Source organism: Lepeophtheirus salmonis, chromosome 4 (genome assembly GCF_016086655.4).
Source record: "Lepeophtheirus salmonis chromosome 4, UVic_Lsal_1.4, whole genome shotgun sequence".
In the NCBI taxonomy this organism is placed as follows: Eukaryota; Metazoa; Arthropoda; class Copepoda; order Siphonostomatoida; family Caligidae; genus Lepeophtheirus; species Lepeophtheirus salmonis.
Genome location: NC_052134.2, coordinates 5,174,907 through 5,198,369, shown reverse-complemented (window position 1 = coordinate 5,198,369; position 23,463 = coordinate 5,174,907). Strand labels below are relative to the sequence as shown.

At 32.0% G+C, this 23,463-nt stretch overlaps 2 protein-coding genes across 5 annotated transcripts; one reads left to right on the top strand and one right to left on the bottom strand.

The window, feature by feature from the left end:
• Positions 1-17: 17 nt before the first annotated feature.
• On the bottom strand, positions 18-7,041 carry LOC121116479 (uncharacterized). Its single transcript, XM_071887570.1, has 7 exons — positions 3,831-7,041; positions 1,418-3,773; positions 1,194-1,343; positions 1,096-1,133; positions 780-858; positions 560-718; positions 18-492 (listed from the first exon to the last, which is right to left on the bottom strand). The coding sequence occupies exons 2-7, from the start codon at positions 1,632-1,634 to the stop codon at positions 158-160; spliced, it is 978 nt and encodes a 325-aa protein (XP_071743671.1). The 5' UTR covers positions 1,635-3,773; positions 3,831-7,041; the 3' UTR covers positions 18-157.
• Positions 7,042-11,943: 4,902 nt separating this feature from the next.
• On the top strand, positions 11,944-21,019 carry LOC121116476 (glutathione reductase, mitochondrial). Of its 4 annotated transcripts, none has more exons than XM_040710731.2 (9): positions 11,944-11,978; positions 14,298-14,485; positions 16,534-16,655; positions 16,717-16,826; positions 19,166-19,313; positions 19,367-19,553; positions 19,888-20,023; positions 20,082-20,192; positions 20,262-21,019. In XM_040710731.2, the coding sequence occupies exons 2-9, from the start codon at positions 14,348-14,350 to the stop codon at positions 20,672-20,674; spliced, it is 1,365 nt and encodes a 454-aa protein (XP_040566665.1). In that variant the 5' UTR covers positions 11,944-11,978; positions 14,298-14,347; the 3' UTR covers positions 20,675-21,019. The 4 variants fall into 4 exon arrangements, with proteins under 4 accessions (XP_040566665.1, XP_040566663.1, XP_040566664.1 ...); XM_040710729.2 differs by lacking the exon at positions 11,944-11,978 and adding an exon at positions 11,994-12,942; XM_040710730.2 differs by lacking the exon at positions 11,944-11,978 and adding an exon at positions 11,998-12,127.
• Positions 21,020-23,463: the final 2,444 nt, after the last annotated feature.

Sequence of the window (23,463 nt, the reverse complement as noted above, 5' to 3'; positions counted from 1 at the left end):
TTGATATTACTTAAAGGTTAATGGTGTTTTTGTCTTCAATTTAGGTTAAATTGTTGTTTTATTGATTAATTATATAAATTAATGCTATGTAATATACTTATAATAAAAAAACACTATATTTAATAACATAATTTGTAGAAATATATAAAAAGTACAATCAACTTCCAAGAGCTGTTACATTTGCTAAATTAAAGCCCCAAAGCTTTAATTTTCCGGTTTTGAATGCCTTATGAGCAACAACCGCTAAAAAAAAGTGATCAGATTGATGTGTTTGAATATTAGGACAACTATCTTTTAAGCTCGAGGATCTAGATTTGCATAAGGGACAATCATCACAATTTGAATTTTGTATATCTGGTACACCATCCTCTTTTGCATAAAGATCTGCATCTCCATTTTCAACCTTCATTTCAACTTGAATGAAGCAATTACCAATACAGTCTACTTTGTACTTCCTCACATCCCCTTTAGCGAGTGTGCTGATGCTTTTAACTATTATTAAAAAAAAACCGTATGATTGACTGGAAATTTTTAAATATGTAAAAATACTATCACTCACTTATTGGTGGAGAAGGTTTAGTTCCACTATCTCCCTTCATTCCAGGAACTCCCATATCCCCTTTTTGACCTTTTTGACCATCATTTCCTTTTGGTCCGGGTGGGCCTTTTGGACCAGTGGTACCTGATGCACTTCCTTCGCCCATTTCACCTTTATCTCCTTCAATTAAATTATCGCGAATTGCAAAATAGATTTATTTAATAAATATTGAAGAACATACCTTTTGTTCCAGGATTTCCGTCAGAACCAGTGTCTCCTTTTTCGCCCTTTTCTCCTTGACTTCCAACATCTCCTTTTCTATATTAAAAATAATTGTAATGTTTTTGCAAATACTACAAACATGGGCAATTTAATTTAAGTTTAAAATATAAACCTAGGTGCCACAAGAATCAGAAAAAAATATATTGATGAATGGGGGTAATCAATGAAACCCCTCAAAAAAAAAAAAAAAAAAAAAAAAAAATCCAATGTTACGATCGGAAAATGCAAAACAATAGAAAAAATAATATTTGCAAAATCATTATTATTTATTTCCTTCCAGCGGATCCAGGCAATCCGACTATTCCGTCTCTCCCTTTAAATATAAGCGTCATAAAATTTAACGATACCTAGAAATTAACTTTAGAAAAATCACCTCTTTTCCCTGGTTCACCTGGATGACCTTTTGGTCCAACTTTAGAATTATGTTCGAGGAAATCAAGTTTTTTATTAATGGCATCTATTTTTTTGCTTAACTGATCGTTAAGTCTTCCAACTGACTCTCCAGTTAAGGCACTCTTGGCACCTTAAGTTTAAAATACATTAAAACATTTAGACACATACAAGGTACCTAAGAGATATGTATAATGAGCATTTTACTTTTGGTGTTTATATTGTGAAAAGCGGAAAATGTTAGCGGCACAACAAACAGCATTGTCACAGAAAGACCAGCCACCAAATAAGGCAATGATTTTTCTAAAAAGATCTCCACTCTTTGACGATAACCCATGAAAGATGACATATTTGTAAATCCACTGTTATTCTCCTCACTCCAGCTTCTATTTGATTGATTACTGTTCATATTATTACTGCTCATTTATTTAAGACTCATTTCTATATACTTTTTGCCAAATGAGAGATAAGGAATGAGTGTAGTGGAACTTGAGGACATTGGGGGTGGGAATATGTGGAATATGAGTCTGTTGTGATAAGTGTATTTTTGTCACGCTAATAACACTCAAATTTATACACCTACATTTGTGTCTATTACATGAATTAATTTATTATCAATATACATATAATTTAACTCATATGTATGTTGGAGAGAAGTAAAGGCTTAATGAATCTAAAATTGAATATATAATATCCCAAAAAACATACAAAATGTTTTTTGGTTTTTTTTTGGTATTTGCAGAAGTTGTATTACTCGAGTCCAGAATCGAGTTATTTTTCATTGGCCTAAACCTCATTTGGACTCGGTACCATATGATGAATTGGACTTGGAAACGGTGGACTTGAATACAGTTCTGTATATTTGTAATCTTATCTCTCATTTGTTAATTTACAGTAAATGATTAAATATAACTATTCTAATGCAAAACATCATTAACTGATAAAAGTGAAAATATTAAATGCTATAATTAATTATTTAAAGTACAAAAAAAATATCACCAGTTCATATAATAAGTTCCGCGTTGATATTGAACTGTTGGATCAGAAGACCCACCTTGTGTATTTGTGTTACGAATGAATAATTTTATACTTTTTGGATCTAAATTTTATAACTAATTAGTTTTATAACTAAATTGATCTTGAAAAGAAAAAAATATTGCACAATATCAAAATCAGGACTAAATAGTTTATTGATCTACATACCGCGTCGTTTTATTTATAAATAAAATACATAAGTAACTTCTTGAATTAAAAATAGATTTAATTTAGAACTCTGTACTTCGAAACAGTTATTTCCAGTATTTAAACTTTATACACCAGTAAAGAATTATACCCAGTTAGTTGAATTGCAATCTAACTGGGATAATACTTTGCTGGTGTCTAGATAAATAATAAAAATAATCGATTTTTTAAGTGAAGTCTACGAAATGTAATACTGTTTGGAATAAATGCCTAGGACAATTTATTCGAAGGAAGCTATTTATTTAAAATTCGGAACCTTGTTACAAATTTTTAATCTTTACAACCTCTCTTTCTCATTTTGAAATCGCATTTACCACGTAATGGGGTATAAAAAAATGTCCCTAAAGAGGACTTATCTAGAACACGATTTTTTATTTTTAAACAGCTGTTGTCATTATTATTTAGTTCTTTAAGACAGAAGATTTAATTATAAAGGGTGAGCTAGTTTGTGTTCTCATGAAAGATGAAGAGTAACAATAAAGGTCGGTTCACTGATGGGCACAAAGAAGTTTGTGCCTCTCCTTCATGATTTAAGACAAACATTTATGTGGTAAAATAAAAGGGGAAGAGAATATAAAATATTTCATAAGAAGAAGTGAAGGCACTTCATCTGTGAGGTGCACCCCTCTTCTACTTGTTTGCGTTTCTTGGTATTGTTCCAGCAATAAAAGAAGAGTAATTCGACCTTATTCTAGTAAAAATCCTGTCATTGGAATCATAAATTAAAATAATATAAGCATTCAGTCATTCTATTTCACTTGGAAGAATGATGAATCATCACATTTTCCTCTCAATAAGGGTGTTGTTAGTTTGGATTCGTCCATCACATGTGTAGGTGATTTTTTTTGATGAGGAAGATCAATAAAGATCAGACCAAATACTGTTAAATGGCTTCTGCATTACCTGGTGAAGTTTTTAGGTCTATCCCGATTAAAAAGGAGGTCTCATTTATCTTGGTGCAATAAAGGCAATTTTACAAAATATGGTCTCCCACCTTCAAATAGAATTTAAACAAATTCTGATATGCTGTGCGATTCATCGGGATTTTCCACTGGGGAAATTATAGATGAAGTTGAGTGTCTCCTTGAGGAGGAATACATCAATGATTTGTGTCATTATTTACAAAGGGATCCCTCATCCGAAATGTGCCTAAAGACCAGCATGTGCACTTGAGAGCACAGTCCCATTCAAATGAAGAGTTGAAGCAAATGTGTGTTCCAGCCGAAGAAACTAGCAATTCACATATTTCTACTGTTTAAGACTCGTCCACTTCGCCTCCTATCAATTATGTTTTCAAGAAACATGTCCAAATTTACTCAATCTAAGGAGAAAAAGATATCTGCTATTATCATTCTAAATTTGGAATAAACGCAACTACCTGTTCAGGAGCTAGTTGCTATTTTTATGTACTTGTTTTAAAAAAACTCAATTGCCCTCGGTTGCACGGGACCGAGGCTGTAAATAAACCATCAAACTTCTTTTTCATCAAAGACAATTCAAATTTGATTAACTTTCTGGTAGATACATGAGCGCAATTGTCAGTTATTCCATTTAAAAAATGTAAAATTCTTGTTGGAGAAAAACTCTCTCCTATTATTGGATATGGAAGAAACCTCGTTGATGTCATTGGTACAACAACTTAAACTCTCAATCTAGAAAATCTAGGAGATTTACAATGGAAATTTGTTGTGGTACAAGTGGTTGTCCAATTTTGGGTGCAGATTTTTTTTATAATTTCAGATTTAGAATTGATATTTTCAATAAAAAGTTATTCCGAGATGAACCGTGCTTCATTACAGATCTATAGAAGACTCAAGAAATCAAATCGAAATATAAGGATGTCTTTAATAATAAAAGTTTCATTGAAACTTATCCAGCTCACGGCTTAACACCATATCGAGACGAAATGTCTTCCTTGCTTTGCAAATTACGCAAGTTAGATGGTGAGAAGTTAAATTTTGTACGAAACTAAATCAACGAATTGTCCAAGCAATGAATTCTACGATCGTCTTCTCTTAATTTTTCTTCTGCTATTCACGCCGTTCCAAAACCCAAAGGAAGCTGGTGAAAGTGCGGCGACTATCGTCAATTAAATAGGATGACGGACCTTCATCGGTATCCCTTCCCAAATCTAAGAGATTTGGTTACTAATCTAAAAAGTATGACTGTGTTTAGTAAAATGGATTTATGACAATGGATAAATGGACACTGGCAACCTCTAGCTTTTTGGTCTCGAGCTCTTTCAACGACACAACATAAATATTCTACGTTTGATAGTGAATTATTAAGTGTTAAGGAAAACATCAAACATTTTCTTTGGACTTTGGACGGACAAGTTTTTAAAGTTTTCACGTACTACAAACCGTTAGTCACTACGATTGATATTCGTAATCCCTCTTGGACACCAAGACAGTTCCGTACTTTTGCATTCATAGCATAATTCAATTGTGATATCGAACGCGTTTCTGGAAAATTAAATCATACTACAGATATTCTTTCTAGAAGTATAAATAACATCCCAATATGCTGTGTCGTCTCCAGAATTGCGTCAAAGAATCGTGCATTCTGTACATAAATACAATCATCCAGGATTAAAAGAAACGTTAAGGAGGAGGTCACTTTTCCTGCTTGGCCTAATTTGCGAGCAGACGTCAGAAACTTCAGTAGAGAGTGTTTAGCGTGTCAGAAAACCAAACCTTCCATGACATCAAAACCAACGTCGTCTTTTGACCCTCCATCTGAAAGACTTTCCTTTTATTCACGTAGAGATAATCGGTCCAGTTCCACTAATTCAGAGACAGCACTATGCCCTAACTATCATGGATCGTTTCACAAGTTAAGGTGATTGAGAGGCACGATCGTTAATATAAATTGGATTTAAGATCAAGAAATGGCAAAGTCTCGATGGATAGACTTCGATCTGCATTTGGAGTTCCAAGTATCCCTCCAGCGTCTCCGACTATAACATGCACAAGATCTACAACTGGAGCATTATCTATTTGTTTATTTATCTATGTTTTTTATGATGCCATTTATTGTGTATTACTAACTAGACGATCTCTTTACTCACTCTGTCATCTAGGGGCAGTAGTGTAGGAGTTCGACTTGTTTAGATGATATTAATTATTCATCATAGTACCTTGTATTCTTTTTCTTGTCTCTTCCTTCCAGGTAAAATAAAGATATTTAAATCTTAACATGCATAATATCCAGGATGTTTTCTTAACTGTAAAATTACTTTTCTGTTTTTGTTTCTCTTATTTTTATATCGTTTTAGACTGTAGGAAAGGAATAAAAGCTGTATGGAGTCCTTGCTTGACAGTCCAATGATTGAGAACAGCTCGAAGCTATGAGAAAAGTGACAAACAGAGCTCTATTGAATACTATTTTTATTAAGGAATTATGAAGATTCATCCTGATACTTTTTCACTCTTAATACATAGTTGTAGATATTAATTAGTATAGGGGGAGAGTGAGGATAGTTGTTACGGAGGAGACATGTTACACTGCCAATAACTTTAAAATGTAAAGTTATCTAACCACCCTGTTCATATGCAATTGAATTTCTTGCTTTTTTTTTTTATAAAATCAACATAAACCCCGGGTTAACAAATGCTTACGGTAATAGAGAATTTCGACATTAAAATTTTTGACATAAAAAGTAAACATTTTAGGTAAGCGTTTGTTGAGATATATTTCTATTATAAAACATGAGATTTTAATTTTATTTCATGAAATGTCATAGTCGAGCATATTATTCAATTAATTTTTTAAATTTTATTATTAACTATGCTCTGTTTCTGTAAATGTTTTATTTGTTTATCTTATATGAGTATTTACTTTGTACAGTCAAACCGTAATAAAAAGTAAAATGAATGCTTCAATATAAGAAATGACAGTTTTATAGTTTTCCTCCTGTTGTAACATGTCTATTCCTACCCTGTACCAATGTACCATATATCCTCCTACCCTATATCATGTGTCCTTCTGATATATCAAGTATCCTACTTTTGGTTAGTTTTGGAAACACCAATAAATGGCAAATAATTATTGCACTACATCCAAAATGCTTTCGAATTATTTGTCTTAATTTTTTGTATTATGTATCCTCACTCTCCCCTACATTACTTACGTAACGTCAACATCTTTCGAAACATTCTCTTCATTATAGAATTAATTTACATACATGATTTTTTAAATTTTAAATTTGGATACAAATCTCTTGTGCAATATCATAAATAGAAGTTTAAACGTTAAATTCAGATCCGTCTTTGGATTGATTATAAGCTTCCTCAACATTCATCTGCCGTCCTATTTACCCTCAAAGAAAAACGATTGGATGTTTAATTAGTTTTTGTTATTTTGACAAAATTCAGACCAACTATTAACATTTGAAAACCTTCTTCTGATATTGTGATATAGTGTCCTATTACTTTGATTTTCATAAGAGTTGTGTAGGATGAGTGTTTTGCTTTAACCAAAATTGGATTGGAATGGGTATAAATAACCATGTATCAGAAACCGACTTAGCTTAATTTCATAATTTATTGTTGAATATTCAAAATGTATATCTTCATTCTTCTCTACGAGTTACAGATTACATTTAATAGTTAACTATCTAATCTAATCTAACTATTAACTTATTATAAAAAAATTATAATAATGAGTTTAGAAGAGTTATACAGAGGCTTAAGGTCAGACCCGTCGTCAGACATCAGTCTTAGGGAGGCGGGATTTATTCTATATGCCCCTACCCAACATGACAATGGCCTTTGTTATCACAGCGTTACCTCGTTAACACAAAAATACACTATGTATTTTGTTTTGAGCTGTCGATTGCCTCTTCTCGGTTGATACGTCAGGGCTATTTAATCATTTATTCTTTCTCATAAATACACAAAGTATGCTACGTTTCCAAAAGAATGGGAATACAATTTCTTGTTGATCCCTCGTCGTTTATATAATATATATTGACCATCTTATTATTTATATGAATAAATTTTGGCTATCTTATAATAATATAAATTAAAAGCTACGCTTTTTATCAAATATTACTAAGCAATACTGTAACAATCTTACTGATAAAGTACAATGTAGATTTAAATATTACAATAAATATATTTTATAAATAGTAATGAAATAATATACGACGGTGATAGTCTAGGAGTACATACGAGATATATAGCAGTTGGTGTGATGGTGGTGATTTGGCTAACTAATAGATGATTTCGGGCCTTTTTTCTGGTTCTTTTCAGAGGAAAGGCTGCGTGATTCAATAAAGATAACGACGTGTTCTATTTATATTATTGTAATACTATTTACATAATATTTAAAAAAATCAGAAATATTTAAATGTAAGACTTGAACAATGAGTTCTACTAATATCTGGAGTTAACCTCATGAAGGGGGATCTGCATTTTTATGGTTAAAAATCAAATGGCAAAACCTAATTGACTTTGTACAATATTAGTCCATTTTTATTTCAACAGCATCAGAAAATCTATGTGTAGTCACGGTCTACAATTAATGTGTTGTCCATCAATTCAATATTTTTAAACTGAAGTAAGAATGTTTTTGATTAAAAAACTTGCGTAGAGTAAGTGTTTTAATCTGAAAGTGATACAGATATTATTACGTATAACATTTTTTACAAGTAAATTAAAAAAAAGTTACCAAAAGTTAAGTTATCCGTTAAAGTTAGGAGTAATCTTTTTGGGGAAGGATGTACAATATATACAACGTAAGTCTTTAGTAGAGAGTTAATAAAGAACGAGAGGATCGAAGGGTTTAATTTATTTATATCATTCATCAGTGTTTTTATGAAGGACTACTAGAGATTTTAGATAGTTGTCCTTCGTTAATATTAATAGAAAAAGTTGAGCGTACGAGGTTTCGTTGATTTATAAAACTTCCGCTCATCCAAATAGTAATTCGTGGTTTAGTATATATTTTTGTGTATAATACAATGCTTGAAAAAATAAAATTAATCAATATCTTCTTTTTTTTTACGTGACGAAATTGTAAAAAAAATATCCTCAAATTATGATATTTTCATTGATGTAGGCAAGACATAATTATTATATTTACATCACTATAAAAATTTAGCATTAGTGGTGGAGGGGGAAATAAGACTTCTGCGCCTGTACTACTTTGTCCCTTGTTATATAAGACAGGAGATGGGGAAATTGCCTAAATCCTTGTGAGTGGATATCAAAAACAAAAGTATATGTTAACAATTTTGATAGATGCAATATCTACTAAAAAAGATAATTAAATAGTGCTTCAATGTTGTTGTTTTTTAAAATTATTATTAATATCCTTCCACATGTAAAAAAAATCAGACTAAAGATCAATAATTTAAATTATAAAAGCAAATCTCTAAAAATTAGAGTTTTTTGAGATATTTAAAACAAAATCAAAGATTCCAAAGTTATTAAAAGGATGGGGTAACAATCCCATTTATTAAATAAAATATAAAGTTTGTTCGATTTAAAAGTCCATCGTTTCAATATATCTTGCAATTGTTTTGTTTAGACCTGGAAGATAAGGCAAGGTGACTATTTATCAAGGAGAGGGAGCAAGGAAATTATACGCTTGTATTTTTTTCATTATCAAGAGAAGAAAGAAAATTTGATCACGTCATTGTTGAGCCACATCATACTCTGTCCCATATAATTATAAACTAATAATTTGAAAATCCGGATCCACTGTAAGGCAACACAAATTCAGTAAATAAATTTGATTTATAGTACAAAATGGTATAAAATCAAGTTCAGAAATAATTGTTTAAAAAGATTAACATTAATTTGCATATTAATAATAATAAATATTAATAATAACTATCTGTATGTAGGCTAATATACACAAGCTTTATGTACATTGTCTAATTTGCCATTTTATTACATAATATGAGAGTGGTGAATAAAAGAATAGCAATAAGTAAAAATTAACGCATACATATTTTTTACATACATACATGAAGAGCAAATATTAATTTGTAAATTGACCAATCTGTCTAAGTTTTCTCGGATTAGCTCTTGAGTTCTTCAGTTTCACCTTTTTATTAAGGTTATTTACTCTAATTCTTGTCTTTGCTTTCACAAAGGATATGAAAGCCAGTTAAGATATAATTCAATTAGATGATTATACAGTCTTTAAAGTACATTTGAGTTTCGTCAATTGAGGCTTCATGGTGACAATGAAACTCTTTGAAATATTTTTATATTCCTTTCAGTATCCTCGATTGAAATTCATGAAGGGATCTATAATTCTTCTTACTTGGATTTTGGAGTGACTCTTTTATGGGTAGACCTTATTAAATTTTGTTTGAACTTCTTTGAGTTTAGTCATTTGTACTTGATTTTGTACCAACACAATTCCCTTTTCGAAAAAGAAAGTTATTTTTGCATTTGCGCTCCCAATACAAATCCCTATTTGTTTCCTCATACTGGATTCTTTTTTCTAATTTGTAAACGTGAATATGAGTGCTTTGTATCTTGGTCAAAGGCTCTTGTCAGGACTCAGTGATCCTGCTACAAATTTGCATGAGCCCTTCATTATCAGTCTGTTTCCGAGTCCATACTGGTTTCCTGGACCTTACTTGCTTCCAATAGTTGTTTTACAAGCTCTTTCCTTTGGCGAATTAACTTACCAATATCTCTTGAGGATTTGGGTTGATCTGAACTGGGAGAAGCAAAGGGAATATGGAGTGAGGGGACTGCATCCCTATTTAATTTCTTCCTGGCATTTTAGTCAAGAAGCTCAGCCTGGAAATTCCGCTCAAAATCATTGGATGTAAAATGCTTATTACGAATCTTAGCATTCCTAATATTAATTGGATCTTTTCTCATGCAGACTGAGATCAAAAGACGCTGGAGCATCAAAATTTTCCGAGGAAATGCAAAATACGGGGCTTCCCGTGGATTGGGACAGCAGGGCATGGCACAAACATGCTTTATACCTCGAGATAATGCCATTTTTGCTTAACATATCCCAATTAGGCGCTTCACTTCAATGAAATTATCTGAACTGCTGCAACAGTAACGTCACTACGTGACCTGAGTCAGCTACCACAATGCCTTAGAAGATCCTTATCCTTAGAGTCCTTTTTGATCTGCAAGTGTAAACAATCGTGGGTGTCTTAGCAACTATTACTTCGACTTTAAAATCATGGTCTCCTCTCAATGTAAGAGCAATAAACCAGTCTGACGCCCTTAGAGTTATGTTATACCTGTTGGTAATTATATTCTCCACCATCAACAATAAAGGTCTCACGGGATCAAAGATATGAAATAGGTGGAACGAAGATTCTACCGCTTCTTTACAGAAAAACCATCCAAGTTCTGTTTTATTAGACTTGTTGGTGTATATCGAGGATGTTGCCAGCCTGTACCAAAACTACTTCTGTGACCATGTTGTAAAGGGGTTTGAGTGTATTATCCTCGGATTGATTGCTTCTTCTTCTATATTAAGTTTCTTCCAGCGTTTTGCCACCAACAAGCTTGGTTGTGATTTTATTGGTGGGCCAAGTTGTAAGAAATTAGCAGCACGAGTCATGGAAGTGACCCTTGCATGAAGAATCCAGTTTGCAATAATTCCTGAAAATCTTATCATCTCGCCTGTTGAAGTTAAAGCATGTTCTTTATAATACTACGTTTGAAAGTTCAAAATAGGGAGAAATTTTCTATCTATGTTAATAAAGCAAAGTTTCTCTGTATGAATGTTTGAATATAGGAAAACGAGTCACTACCGGGTGTTCTATATATAATACTCCATGATGTAAATCATGTAAGAATATTTTGATCTAAGAAATCTCGTGTGTCTATAGAATTGAACGTATATAAAGGGTTCATTGTATATAGTGTTCCGTGATGTGAATCATATAAATATTTTTAATATAAGAAAAAATATCATACAAAAATTTAAAATTCTATTTTTTTCCTCTTAATCTGGTATATCTAATAGATAATGGTAAAAAAAACCTTTTGATACCAAATCATGTTTTTAACTTCAATATTAAGGAAGTTATGAACAATTTATCATCGAAATTTATCTTATAACCTGCTGTATAATCTGAGATCTAATAAAATATGATATGTCAATAAAACAACACAACTTTCTTAAGCATAAAGAAAATTGAATGTACTTTTCATGAATTACAGAATATAGTATTGTGCAAAAGAAGACATTTTTAAATACCTGCAATTAAATTGTATAATTAAAAAAATCAACTAGGTGAAAGATTAAGAATTTTTCTTCATTAAATATAAAGGATGTCAAATTAGTTTTCCCAATTTAAGTTTGAAACATCCAGCATTTCTACGGGGATTTCCAAAACACATCTACACTTACGTGCACGCTTCTTGCGAGATTTTCCCTCTCTGTAAATCCCCTTTTTTGAAAATTGCAGGCGTGTACATGGGCCATGTTTCTGTTAGTTTTTGTTATTGCTCTCTTATGTATATTAATGCAATTCATGTGAATTATCAGTAAATGTTAAATATTTGAATTATATATATATACGCTGGTATGTTAAAAGTAATTTTGTTTGTTTTTATTAGTAAGAGCTCTAAAGATTAATAGTACTCTTTAGTCATCCCAACATATTATTTAAAAAAAAACAACTATTATTATTAATCTTTCATTCTTGACGACAGAATTCATGAATTGATATAAGTAATGAGTAGTTACATGTGAATGTGTTAAAAAAACGGAGAGTTATATTGATAATTTGTTGGATAGTTATCTATTTTCTACCCAGTGGTCCATTAAAATCTGAACACTTTGAGCTTTAAACTTCAACAAGATATTATTTATTAATTTACATTAGAATTTCAACAAAAATAATACCATAAATAGAAGTGTGTCTGAGCTCTCTTCTTAATTTATGTAGCAGCCCTTAGCGGTAATGGTGGCTTCCAGGATGCGGAAAAGACCTGGAATCCGCTGCAGATGTAGTCTTCTGTCATAGCGTCCTAGTGCTGAATGAGAGTAGCTTTGAGTGGCGCTAAGCGCAGCTACATTAATGACGTGGGTGTTTCGATGAAGGACATTGCAGGCCTTCCTTTTGTGTTCATGGAGAGGGGTTGGTACGAGTGTGGGGGAGGTGCCAAAAGTGTCGAAAACGAGATCAAAAGAACTCAAAAAACTCGTTTAAAAGAGTCTTGCAACGGAGAAGATGGGGGTATTTCATTACCGGTGTCAAAATTGTTCTCTCTATCTCCAAAAAGCTCTTTCCACTCAATTTTTTAATAGGTCACTGGACAAACTGGCGTGAAACCCTTAAGATCTTTTACTTGCAGCCTCTTGGACTAGAAGGGATTAACCTGAGCTGTTTTCTTAAATTCCTCTGGGTCCAGTTTGACCTTTTTGACAGATTTCTTCTTCTTCTCTAAGGTTTTTTACTTGCGGATGGCGTAGATGGTGGTCCTAGAGACGTCCAACTGCTTGGAGTGCGCAAATTGAAATTCGTCCATCACGTTCAATTGTACGTAAGCTAGAGAGCTCAGGTTTTTTAACTAATTTTTATGCTTTAGTATATCGAAATATGAATTAATTTCAATCATTAATTATTGAATTAGTAAGTGTTCAGATTTCAATAGACCACCCAGTATATTATTAAAGCGAAAATATTCTTTTGCCCGACCCTAATTACTCCGGGCAATGTCGGGTATCCGAATTACTTAGGTTGACCACATAAAAACGTCCATTTGTGCGGTAACACCCCCCTTCTTGCATCTTCGAATATATTTAGATCCAAAGCATTAGTGAAATGCACTCATTGATTTGACTAACACGCAAGAGCTGAAGCACACTCGCCATTTCAGAAGAACGATGAAATCGTTCTAATGTTCGCTCATTTATAAAAATTTTGTAATACTTTTTCTGTTTCTGCATCTTATGAGATAATATCAAAGAATTTGATATGAAACAAATCGTACAGAAGACTTGAACTTGCCTCAAGACACAGTGCACTTAATATAATATTATTTGCAAGTAGTAATCTGAATTATATCAATTGTTATTCAAAAATATTTGAATACTTGGCAGAATTGCTGTTAAATCTAATCAAGCACAAATGTTACCTTCTGATTTATACATTGTTGTCCTCAGCTACCGTTGATATAATAATTTCTAAAGTTGGTGAATTATTTAAAGCTAAATACCAGAGTATAAAAGATGAACAAAAAAAAACTTTTTTCAATAAATGTTCTGTTTAGATTTTAAGATTTGGAGCAATTATTGTTATATTTGAAAGTAATTTTGTCCAACTCAAATGCTCTAGTTCATGCCAGCTTGATAAGTATGTGATCGAAATATGTTATTGATTACAAGAAATAATTTATGCACAGAGAGTACTACTACGTATGTACTATGCTTGACTTTGTATTTTTATTTACAGTCTGTAACTTATATGTATTATATACTTTGCCAACATGAGACCCTGGTATTATATATAATACCTAGGTAATGCATAAAATGTCGATTATTATATAGTTTGGTTGAGACCATCAGCCATTATTTAAATTACCTATGTATTATATATAATGCCGGATTTTCATACTTTACCGGTAACATATACATAAATTCTCGAGAAACGAAGGAAAGGTTAACTTTTACACGATACAATCGCATTTAAAAATCCTACCCGTCTGAAGGTATAATATTTCTAAGAATGTTCAAGAAGGATTGATTCCCTGACCAGACCCATTATGCTTTCATGATGTTTGTAAAAAGAATACGCAGGCCCTACAATATATTCTTTGGCAACGAATCAGTTTATTACTTTTAACAATCATTTTATTAAAGTAACTTAAGACGCAGAGTCAATAAAGTTCCTTTACAGATAAGAACAATCTAAGGATTTTCAAATTCCCAACAATCTTTCCCAAAATAATGGCTCTCATAATCAAAAAACGTTTCAAATATCTCGTTCTTGGTGGAGGATCAGGAGGAATCGCTTCGGCTCGTCGTGCAGCGGAATTTGGGGTTCAAGTTGGACTCATTGAAGGAAATCGTTTAGGAGGCACTTGTGTAAGTATTCTTTTATTATTTTTAACCATATTTCAATATGATTGTATTGTTATGTAACCAAAAGGATGTAGGAAAAAATTTAAATGCCTCGTATTTGTACTACGCAATCCACAAGGCCTCATTATTACACTATTATTGAAATTAAAGTATAATTGTTATTCTTTATGGGAAGTTTGTACGTTATGCCTTGGGGACATTTTAGAGGTTGACTATTCAAAAGGAGGAATAAAGTTCCGAAACGATGAATTATAAGTGTTTTCCTAATGTCGTAGTATCTTTATAAACATAGAAAGGGAAAAGTTGGCGCTAGTTTCATGTTTTGGAATGGTTCGCTGATATATTTTTCAGCTGAAATTTTCTTTTTAATTCTTCTGCCACTTATATAATGGGCGTATTTGAGTCTACGCTTGCGGGTTTATAGTATATTTAGAGTTGAAAAAAATATCACTGCCGGTAAGATAAAAAAAATAAACCAAAAAGTGACATGGTAACAATTTATTTTCCACTAGTAATCCCTGGTGTGGTTGTCATGAAATACAAAGATAAACACTGATGATTTGTAGGGGAGGTATAAGTCTAAGTCCTAGTTGGAGTAGAATTGATGCTCGAAATTGGAGTAATTCCTTCCTATGTCCTTAAATTGGGATTTGTGTTTATTCCCTGCCTCTCATAGGGGCGAGCAGCTAATTTAATAAAACCTCATCCCCCCTATGCTGCTCTTCTCCCAAACATTCTTCCCATTGTTAGGTTTATCATGTCATTATTTTAGCATACTGGTAGGTCATATTCTGTGCAACTCTTAACATACTAGAAACCTGTAAGTGTAGGCTCAAATATGCCCATTAAAAAAGGGTATAAGAACTGAGAAATTACAACAATGACATTACATAAGTTCATAAAGCCATTTGTCCTATTTTTATGAAGAGTAGTTATTAGATTTAAAAAGCCGAATAGACATATGTTTACCTGTATATAAAAAAGGTTTGTGGAAGTCATCAATCACAGTTTTTATGAAATTTTTTAATTCCGGTATCAAGCCTATCGCAACCCTCTTTTTTTATCTTTCGAATTGATTTAACAATCAACGACTTACAACCTTACTTGGACTCGAAAGCTAAGACTCAAGACTTTTTTGAACTTCGGACCTTTTTTAACAAATTTTCTCACAATGTGAGGACTCGATCAATATATCAAAGAACTAGAAGTCCTGAGCAAAGATAAGAGACTCGACATGGACTTGCAGAGTAAGGATTTATTTCCACTTCTGCTATACACCAAGCAAGTAAATCAATTCCTTAAAGTAAAGCAAGTTGTCAACAAATAAAATCATAGATGTCCAAGTCAAGCTAATTTCATTACCTTTATTGAATTTGACAGTTGACTTTACATAATAATTAACTATTATTTACTTCAAAACACATAAGTAATGGATATCCATTGACGAAATAATATTTTGAATTATTCACAACTATCTTTAATTGAACAAATGATATAAGTAAGTACAAATATAATATGTTTGTATATTGCAAATAATGAAAACAGCAATATCTTTTGCGAGATATGTGCAATGCCCTTAATACATATCTCACATATCTTATTTAGTTTAATAAACCATCGACATTTTTTGGAAAAATTCCAAAGATCGACAGCCCCTAAGGTTCAATAGGACCTGTCCTAAAACTGGACTGGACTGAATAAATGAACACTGACACATGACTGCTCACACCGCAAGATTGGGTGTACTCACCACCTTCAAAGAGCTTAGCTAATAGCTAATAAAACACTAATAGGGGGGTATTCCGGAAAATTGTTGGAGCACAGCTCGTGAATCTTGCTATAAATAGTTGAATGGCAACTTTCCCCATGGACCAACTAACTGGGCCCATTACATGATATGGTTGTAGGCAGAGTTTGAAATTCATTTTAGGTGTGCCAAGAGTTTTAAACTTGTTCTGAGGAGGAGGGAGGCTAGCCTGCCCGCAAACACTGGCTAGGGGTGTGATGACTGAGACTAGTATATATAATAACCAGTGTCTTTCTTTATCCAGGTCAATGTTGGTTGTGTTCCCAAAAAGATCATGTACGCTGCTGCACTTCATAATGAAGAATTGGATCATGATTTCCAAGACTATGGTTTTGATGTGGAGCTTAAAACACCATTTAATTGGAAGTGAGTAAAGACATTTTTGCTATAATGTGCATGGTATGCATAACGATGATTTTTCCCTCAGTAAAATCAAGAGCAAAAGAGATGCATACATTACTCGACTAAATGGCATTTATTACAACAATTTGAAAAAATCTGGGGTTGAATTAATTCAAGGCGAAGGCAAATTCATAGGTATTTTTTTATGGTTTTGATTAGTTTTTTAATGGTCATACAAGTAAGAGCTTGTTTTTTTTTGTAATGAATTAGTTATACTCCTCCTTTATCAATCAATATATTGGTTCATTTATTTCTCATTAACATATTTATATAATACGAGTATGGTACAAGGGTTAAATTTTTTATGGAATGACCTAGATACATACGAGGGTCGTTTGAAAAGTCCGTGCAAAGTCTGAGAGATGACAATATTTTCAAAATTGTGTCATGCTTAGTTGGTAGCATTTCTTGAAAGAACACACACCAATTTTTATCCAGATCGATTTATTTAATTCTGTTTGGCATTCGTTTGAATTGAGGAAGTTGAGTTGTTCTCAAAAAATGTACGAAAAAGAATTTCGTATGTTAATTAAAAATTACTTTATTAAAGGAAAAACGGCTCAGGAGACTAAAAAGAAGCTTGATAAACATTATGGGGACTCTGCACATTCGATTAGAACAGTTTATAAGTGGTTTCAAAATTTTCGAAGTGGCCATATGGGTACAAGTGACGTTGAACGTTCTGGATGCCCTGTGGAGGTTACTAATCCAGAAATCGTTGATAAAGTTTATGATATGGCGATGGATGACATAATAGTAAAGGTGCGTGAGATTGCAAGGGTTGGGAGCATCTCGAGTTGGAGCCCTATTTCCATTAATTTTGCTTCCACAACTGCTGAGGTGTGATAGAAAATAACTTTTTTGTGGCCCAATTGTAGGGAGTTTTCTTGCAGCTCCGTTATCAAACGGTCCAATAACGATGTATAATATGCACTTGTAATAGTTTTACCCTTTTCCAGATCGTCAATAAGGATTATTTATTGCGAATCCATAAGACAGTCCATAATCTTTCCGACCGATTCCTCGATTCAAAATAATGGCAAACAGAAAGAAATTGACCGATTTGACTAAAAATTGGTGTGTATTCTTCCAAGAGATGCTGATAACTAAATATAACCTCGATACGCACCAGTAGTGCCATTCCTTGGACTTTACACATACTTTTCAAACGACCCTCGTATGTATCTAGGTCATTCCATAGAAAATCTAAACTATTTTTTTAACTTTTTTCATCCGATTTAAATAACATTTGGTATGTTTAATTTGGAAACGCAAAAATGAAATTTCAGATCTGTAACACAATCCAGCTCTGAGTTATGAGCTCCTTTCCATGATGAATTTGATCCAAAATCACTTTGGGGACCTTAATGTTTCGTCTTTGTTGTTCGTAAACCGCTCATTTGATGGGTGTATAATATATATTTTTTCTTTAGTCTATTATGAAAAAGTATGGTTCACCTTAATATCTCAAACATTATATCCTTCAATTTTAATTTAAAAAAATTATCAAAACAAGATCAAATCAATATCTCATATATATATATTTATATATACATATGGGCTTGGGAGATATGAAAGGTTTAAGTAGTTCATATATATATATATACAATTTTGTGTTATAAAATGGTTTTAGAGGTTCATTGCTGATAAAGTTATAAAAATCTTGTGATTTTAAACAAATTCATTTGTAATCTTCAGTCTCATAAATTGTTATTATGATAATTTATTTATCAACCAAAACCAATGGCTTAGATATAAGATTGAGTTCCAGATTTGAAATTTCAATTTTACGTTTCTTAATAATAGGTTATTTGAGATACCTATTTTTTTTCAAATTGAATGCAAAAAAGAAAAAAAACATATCAATTTTCTATGGAATGATGGATTTGCATGTATTTGGCTAAATATATTTTCCCTTCTGTACAAATACATTTTTTTATGCATCTAAAGTCATTTTTAGTATGGTACAGGTAATTTAATTTGAAAAAAAAAAAAATGGAACGAGTAAAAAAAATACTTATATATTTTTTAGTACATGGTTTATCAGTTAAAAATATGGCGCATCTTGTTTTGTTTTTCAAAGACATAGCAAGGTTGAAACTTAATTATGGTAATTGATTTTGAACATTATCTTTGACAAATCAAGGAAATTGCAAATTAGATGCATATCTTAAACCCCTTAAAAAATTAAAAACAAGGGGCACTATATTTTTTCATATTAAAACAATCAATATTGACTCAAAAATTATATTTAAATTTTTTTATAAATACATGTACCACATCAAAAAAGACTTGTGAGGCCTCAACCTTTGCCCAGGTCAGTTTTTTGATCCTTCAAGAAGAAAATGTATTTGTACAGGGGAAAAAATTATTAACCAAAAAACAGTCTAATGTATATTCACTATATTAATTCATTACTAATACTATCGTTAAAGTATAAATCCCTTAATTATATCAATATATTTTATGTATAGGTAAGAACACAATACGGGTTGGCAATGATGTGTATTATGGTAATCATATTTTAATTGCTGTGGGAGGAGAACCCAAGTTGCCTGATATTCCAGGAGCAAATTTGGGTATTACAAGTGATGGTTTTTTTGAATTGGAAACACTTCCAAAGTAAGTGTAGTAAGACATTTAGTTAGCTGCAATAACTTTACAACTTATGTTAGGAACGTGGTTATCGTGGGTGGAGGGTATATTGCCGTAGAGTTAGCTGGAATTCTTAAATCCTTTGGATGTAATGTATCGATTATCATTCGTAGGAGCACAGTTCTTAGCACATTTGACTCTTCAATAAGCGAAAACTTATTTCAAGAAATGGAGACGGCAGGAATTCAATTTCATTGCAACTCTAATGTATGTACAGATAGTAGGGCTCTCAATTTTAGAAATCGGTATGATTTTATGACAAGAAGTCATTCGTATAATGCAAGCAAAAATATTTATTTACTTTAGATTAAGCATTAAACCCCCCTTAAGGGATGTTTTGATGGCTCTATGAAGGGGATATATGGCTTTTATTTGAAACAAAATGGCTTTAAATAAGATATTTTGAACTATTTTCATTAAAAATGCTTAGACATGCAATGTGTGTCACGAGAGTATGATAATTACAGAGCCCTGTTATGATACAGATGAACTGAAAAATAATTTCTTGGTGATAATTTTATTTTCCAATTATTCTATTTAGGTATCAAAAGTAACTGAAGAAAATGGTAAATTAAACATTCAAACCAAGGAAGGGAATGTTATTTCCGAGGTGGATACTCTTTTATGGGCGATTGGAAGACAATCTCGTACACATAATATAGGACTCAATCACATTTGTAAATTGAACTATGATAGTTTTAAACATTAATGTTATTGATTATTTAATTTTGATAGATATTAAAATGGACAACAGAGGGAATATTATTGTGGACGATTTTCAAAATACTTCTGTGAACAATATTTATGCTGTTGGGGACGTAACCGGGAAATGGGAACTCACTCCAGGTAAATTAAATTATTTTTTTATTAATTTAGTTTTTGACATCCTCAAATATTGTTGAATATCATCTTTAGTTGCTATTGCCGCCGGAAGAAAACTGGCACATCGTATTTTTGACAATAAGCCAGATTATAAATTGGAATATGATAATATTCCAACGGTCGTATTTTCTCATCCTCCAATTGGAACGATTGGCTTAACTGAAAGGGAAGCTCGTATTCAAAGCGGAGAGGACGTGAAAGTATATTCAACTGTTTTCACTCCTATGTACCATGCTCTAACAGAAAGGAAACAAAAGACTTTGATGAAATTGGTTTGCACTGGTGGTGATGAAAAAGTTGTGGGGCTGCATATGATGGGTCGGGGATGTGACGAAATGCTGCAAGGATTTTCTGTAGCTGTAAAAATGGGTGCAACTAAGGCGGATTTTGATAATGTTATTGCCATTCATCCAACATCATCTGAAGAGTTGGTTACTATGAGATAAATACATATATAAGAAATCCTACCAATATATTGAAGTTCTTGCAGGGAAGGTGGGGGGCCGGGGGATTTGGCTATTTGGATATTGACTTTGAATACATCTATAGGCAATATAAACTATATACATCAAATGTAGCCAATTTGTCTCTAATGGTAACACATTTATATATAAAAAACTTTTCTAGGGCCTAATGTATATATTTTTTTCTTTAAAAGTAAGGCCTAGTCTGAATGTAAACAATAATACTAAAAATATAATTATACCTTGCAAATTATTATTACTCTACTTCTAATAAAATAATATTGATATTATATGAATCAAATATATGAATAAAGATTTAGTATCTTCCATTATCAAGTTTGACTAAAACAAGGATAAATAAATGGTGTTGGGATAGACAAAGTTTTGGGATCTTTGCAAGTGGTGGAGGACATAACATTGGGTCATCAAGACAAACTGTAGTTTAAGTCTGCAAAACATATAAGCATAAAAGTACATCAACTTCATTTAATACAACTTTTATTATGCCCTTAGCTTGAATGCTTCTACTTGAAAAGGCCCAAAATCAGTAACATTATATTTAATCATTGTTGAATTCCACCAATCAACGTTCAACAGGCAGATAGCAGGGGGGGGGGGTTTCTGGAAAAATTGTGACCAGAAAAAATAGAGTAAGCTTTTGTATGTGAGGTGACGTCGTGATATGTGTATAAATTTTATGAAATTAATTTGGGATGTTAGTGGTTCACTCTTTAACCAATAGGGAAAGTATATTACTTATAAAGAATAAGTATTCATATAATTGACGCCGAGGATATATGGAACAATATTAATTTTATGCTGTTTGAGACACAATGTGTGTGTCAGTGCTACAAGCTAACATTGTATTCTTTTCACATAGAAAGTGTTTACTTTATATGTGAAATTGTCTTAAAATGAAAACTTCTACCATAGTTTGAGATAAATAGGTCTTTGGTCCAATTCCTTATCCAGGATCCTCCTTTACCCCTTGAAAAGTTGGAAAAGGAACTGGATCATTGAGTAAAAAATGTTAAACAACGAATATATTTCAAGATTAGTATTACATACTAATATAGGAATAATTAAATATTAACTGCCATTAATTAGAAAATCTGTTTTCTTACAAACAATAATATACATAATTATGTAAACAAAGTTCCCACGAGGGATCTTTCTGAACTAGTACGCCGTTATCTCACTACCACAAAAATTTACGCTCTTGTTGTAAACTGTCGATATTTGTGCTCATTTTCTGCTCATCATTTTTTTGAACGTTAATTGTTTGAATTTGAATTAGCTCGTATTAAGTTGTTAAGAGTTCTGAGTCACTATTTAATAATAGTTCCCTAGAGTGATAAGAATTCATATTAACTGATTATTGTCTTTTTTCTTTTTGAAGAAAAGGTTGCGAGATGTAATAACGTTAACGACGAGTTAGATTAACAGTGAATTGAATATATTCGCAGTTGATTGAGTATTTTCCACCTTGGAAGAGAATGATTGTTATGGAAGATTGTCATAGGATAAATCGAACTTCAACTGTCACTAACTGATCATATTATTATTTCCAAAAATGAGGACAAATGAACTGATAAGTGAAGAAATAAGATATTTCATGAGTGTACAGGATGTAAAAAGTGGACATATAGCAAAATAACAAATACCACTATCTTAGCATGTTATCAATTGTTAAACCATAAAAGTAATTAAAGGTATACATGTATAATTGACCCAGCGTGAAAACATATTATCTGCACAAATGCTTCAACATAGATATTTAATAATCTATATTTAAGCTACAAAATTCAAATTTTAATATCATCATTAATATAAACTAGTCAAAAGATTGAAAGTTTTTTTAATTATTTATGCCTGTTATTACTACCAAATTCATTTACCAGATGGTACATTTTGCTATATATTTTATTACTTAAGTAGTCGTTCTAATTTTTACTTCTTTACTTGCTCCCTGTATGTACATTGTGAATATTAAGTAGGAATAAAGTATCTCTAATCAGTTCTAGATGGGAATCTGAAGTATTAAGACATTCATTTATTGATCATAAATCCTTGATTCGGTATTCCCGTGGTTCCCCTTTAGGAATCCCTCATCCTCCTTCTCGTGTCACTAGTGTGGCTGGTGCCTTTTTGAGCCTACCCTTTCGGCGACGAGGAAGATAATTAATTAGTGATTTATCATCATTCCTAAATAGGTAAATACACATCCCATTTTTGCAGACAAAATATCTAAAATTAAGGGCTAAACTGGTTTATGGGGTCTGGATTGTTTAATGAAGTTTATATTTCAAGGAGATGTAACTATTTAACTAAACTAAGATAATTACTGAATTTTTTTTAGTATTAAGACGGTCTGAAAAGTTTATGACCTAACAAAGATAGAATACGTTTTATTTCTCAACAGAGTCTTCTTATAACTCTAAAAACTTGTCCCAGCGATGTTTCTATCTCTGTAACCTGTCCATATAGAACTGTACGTTTTTGTTCACGAAACACTTACTGTTTTTGGGCCAATTACTCAGACTTGACTTAGATGCGTCAAATTTTGACACAAAAGGCCTTTGTAGGTTAGCATTTTGTTTAAATATATTTAAAGTTTATATTTTGAAAAAAAGAATATTTTATGACAGGACGATACTCGACTTTGCCCATTTTCACAAAAAATACTTATATCAACTCACTCAAACGACAGCTACCTAACAACTGGACGTCCAAAATGGCGGAAATGTTGGTAAGTGTCTGTCAACAGTAGT

Excerpts from the sequence above, each read along its gene's own strand:
- LOC121116479 (XM_071887570.1), bottom strand. The coding sequence starts at position 1,634 with ATGAGCAGTAATAATATGAACAGTAATCAATCAAATAGAAGCTGGAGT. Across the intron at positions 1,344-1,417 it reads TCACAATATAAACACCAAAA|GTGCCAAGAGTGCCTTAACT; the intron begins GTAAAATGCTCA and ends TTTAAACTTAAG. Across the intron at positions 859-1,095 it reads GATTGCCTGGATCCGCTGGA|AGAAAAGGAGATGTTGGAAG; the intron begins AGGAAATAAATA and ends TATTTTTAATAT.
- LOC121116476 (XM_040710731.2), top strand. The coding sequence starts at position 14,348 with ATGGCTCTCATAATCAAAAAACGTTTCAAATATCTCGTTCTTGGTGGA. Across the intron at positions 16,827-19,165 it reads AGGCGAAGGCAAATTCATAG|GTAAGAACACAATACGGGTT; the intron begins GTATTTTTTTAT and ends TTTTATGTATAG. Across the intron at positions 20,024-20,081 it reads TATAGGACTCAATCACATTT|ATATTAAAATGGACAACAGA; the intron begins GTAAATTGAACT and ends TAATTTTGATAG.